Genomic DNA, 3,822 nt, shown 5'->3' on the forward strand with positions numbered 1-3,822 from the left:
TATGTTTTGCACCTGTGTGATGGTTGGTGTTTATTTACATGTATTATCTATGTTTATGACAAAGGGATATTTATTTGAAGCACTGCACTGTTCCTTTTTCCAGTAGTTGTTTTTTTTGCCTGGAGTTCAGGCACCCATTTTTTATTTTATTGTGTATTTTAATTGAATCATTGGATAACACAATTTGTCTGTATCTCTTATTCTAGAGCATCTACAGGAACTTTGCTACAGCAGAAGACATTTGGAATGGAAGGAACATTCACTAATCCAGTTTGCTTGCAGTTTGAAAATGTCTCATTTTTCTGCCCAACTGATAGGCCTCTTGTTGTACGTCTTGGGATATATATTTTTCTCACTGGCTGCATAATAATAACAGTCTTTGGAAATTTGGGCATCATTATTTCCATCAGCCATTTCAAAGAATTACATTCCCCAACAAATTTTCTTATTCTTTCCATGGCTGCCACAGACTTCTTTCTTGGTGTCCTCATAATGCCCTGTAGTATGATAAGATCTGTGGAAAGATGTTGGTATTTTGGAAAATTCTTTTGTAAAATCCATTACAGTTTTGACTTAATGCTTAGTGTCATCTCTATTTTCCATCTTTGCTCTATAGCCATTGATAGATTTTATGCTGTATGTGATCCTCTCCACTATCCAATTAAAATCACCACATCTGTCACTAAAAAAATGATATTTATCTGCTGGTCTCTGCCAGCTATGTTTGCTTTTGGAGTTGTCATAACAAATTCCCATGTATCAGGAATAGTTGGATATGAGGCATTAGTGGATTGTTTTAATTTATGTCCAATTACGTTCAACAAATTGTGGTCTGTGATTATGTTTTTTGCATGCTTTTTTATTCCTGGCTCAGTTATGGTTGGAATTTACATACAAATATTCATAGTTTCTCAAAGGCATGCTAACATTCTGAAACAAGTTATGGGGAACTTGAAGGACAAAATGACAACTCAAATTTCCAAGCAGAAGGACCGGAAAGCTGCAAAGACACTGGGCATTGTGATGGGAGTGTTCATATCATGTTGGATGCCAGTGTTTATAACTATTTTAGCTGATCCATTTCTCAACTTTTCCACACCTGAACTTTTATTTGATGCTCTCAATTGGCTTGGCTATATCAATTCAACATGTAACCCGCTAATATATGGATTTTTCTATCCATGGTTTAGGAAATCCCTGAGATACATAATTTTTGGCAAAATATTTGAACCTGACTCTAGCTTAGTAAATCTATCTTAAAGTGTATTTATACCTGCCAAAAAAGTTATATACTTCAGGTTACAAGTAATTAGATGGGTTGGTTTTTTTTTGTTTTGTTTCTGGATTTCTTATTTTATTTTCATCTCAATCCTGCTAGTAACACATAACACATTTCCTGCCCTAGGATAACTATGTTCACTATAGCACATCTGGAAGTAGCAGCACCGAAACTCTAGGACAGAAAATGTGTTACGGCCGCAGAACTCTCTTCTTCTCCATAACATAGGGGGAGGTTTTCTGTACTTTTCAAAGGTTAGCTAGTCTTAAAGTCAGAATCCATCTTTTGCATGCCATAAAAATATATAAGTCCATACTGTGCACAGGGAGAGAAAAACAGGCACACATTTAGTACAGCTAAGAAATAGTGTTAGACTATGTGTCAGTTGCCTGAAACTATACACTTCTATGTTTTAGACACTCAAGGTTAGTGTTAGCTATATGCCTGGAAGACTAAGGAACAGACTTTTGTATTCCCATGAAAAAACAGCTGGGCAAAGAATAATTTAACGGGGCTCTATGTTTATAACCGATACAAGTTAGAGTCTCCTAAGTATAACTCTGAGCAAGGCCCCCTTGACTTGTAAACTAGGCAGGAAGATAAGACTAACTGAGATAAAACTGCAGAGTGCACAGGACAGCTATTGATTTCTAGCAGGACCTACAGGTATTGTTGCACTTGTCAAACAGATATAACACTTGTAATGGTATATTTAAGAGACCAAAGGGGTGCAGAAAGCAATAAAAAAAGGTCTCTTAATTTTGACATGAAGAATCAATATTGGATTTCTTTTATTCAACCGCTTTCCTAGCCAGATTCCCCTTCCCACCCTGCAAGTCATGACTGAAAGGAATGCACACATTATCCAGTGTATGGTGCCAGGATTAGCAACTCAGAGGAACCACAAGCATGCATCCACATACAGGTCTTTGTATTAAAAGCTATTTACACTTTATTACAGAAGTATGGCAGTACAAACCAGTTAAGCTCCCTTTTCATGCAGTGGTATTGCGGGCCATGTCTAGCCCTTTATCAAGATAAGAGCAAACTGTAAGTTTGCAGTCTTGACTGATATAAATATACCATTGGTACCAATTTAAGAGTTATCCTGCAATCTCTGCACACTACTTGTGTTATATCAACGAAACGATTAAGCCCTCCTAGTTCTTACCTTGGACCACAGACTGATTCACCTTTATGTTATAGAGATCTAAAAATGGGGGTGCTTAAGTAGTTATCAAAAAATGTTGGGCACGGCTGCTATTCAGTTCACAAAATGCTGTCTTGTCTGCTTACACACAAGTCTTGAAAACTGAGTACATTTTTGGAACACTAACAGGTACTTTTCTGTACATGCAGGGTCTCGAAAGGTGAATGTGCATGTATTCATGGGCGTATTTGGCACGAGGCAAACAAGGCACTTGCCTAGGGCGGCACTTTTCAGGGGGGCAGCGCCGCACCTCGGAAGAAGGGACATCAGTGATGTCACTACAGCACAGGAATCCAGTGAGGAATGGGAGTATCAGGCCGCCCCCTGGACACTGCCATCCTCTGGGATCATCTCTCAGTCCTGGCTCCCCACCACCATCCACTGCGGAGAGCTGCGGGAGCTCCGACCCTCAGAGCAGCCTACGACCTGGCTTGGCGCACTGCATGCTGGGAGTTGTAGTCCTTCCCCCGCCTCCAACCAGCCACCTCCACAGGAGCGAACTACAATCCCGGCAGGGTGTGCGGGAGAAGGACTAGAACTCCCAGCATGCAGTGCACCCGACCAGGCTGTAGGCTGTTCTGAGGGTCGGAGCTCTCCACAGTGGATGGCGGTGGGGAGCCAGGGCTGAGTGATGATCCTGGAGGATGGCAGTGTCCAGCGGAGGCAGGGATCTCTGTCACAGAGAGGGAAGGGAAATGCAGCTGTGAGGAGGATACATACCGGCAGTACATGGCTCCCCCCCTCGGTCTCCGCCCCTCCACCAAGCCTGGTGAGTGATCTCCAGCCTACTGCTGTGCATACCATGTATACTATTGTGGGGGGGGGCGGAGAGCTGACAGAGACTGACAGGTGACTGACTTATACCATTAACTGACACTTCACACCACTCATACCACTAACTGACACCTTCACACCACTCATACCACTAACTGACACCTTCACACCACTCATACCACTAACTGACACCTTCTCGGCACTCATACTGCTAACTGACACCTTCAAGTTGCTCATACCACTAACTGACACCTTCTCGCCGCTCATACCACTAACTGACACGTTCACGTTACTCATACCACTAACTGACACCTTCTCACCGCTCATACCGCTAACTGACACCTTCATGCCGCTCATATCGCTAACTGACACCTTTTCGCCGCTCAGACCGCTAACTGACAACTTCTCGACGCTCATACCACTAACAACACCTTCTAGCTGCTCATACCACCAACTGACATCTTCTTGATGCTCATACCACTAACGACACCTTCTAGCCACTCATACCACTAACTGACATTTTCTTGATGCTCATACCACTAACGACACCTTCTAGCCA

General features: G+C 42.4%; 1 protein-coding gene across 1 annotated transcript; it reads left to right on the top strand.

The window, feature by feature from the left end:
• Positions 1–246: 246 nt before the first annotated feature.
• On the top strand, positions 247–1,260 carry LOC149462856 (trace amine-associated receptor 3-like). Its single transcript, XM_089676301.1, has one exon. It carries the CDS (start codon positions 247–249, stop codon positions 1,258–1,260), a length of 1,014 nt encoding a protein of 337 aa, XP_089532427.1.
• Positions 1,261–3,822: the final 2,562 nt, after the last annotated feature.

Source organism: Staurois parvus, unplaced genomic scaffold (assembly GCF_062004578.1).
Source record: "Staurois parvus isolate SC_StPar_1 unplaced genomic scaffold, SC_StPar_1.0 ptg000165l, whole genome shotgun sequence".
NCBI lineage: Eukaryota > Metazoa > Chordata > Amphibia > Anura > Ranidae > Staurois > Staurois parvus.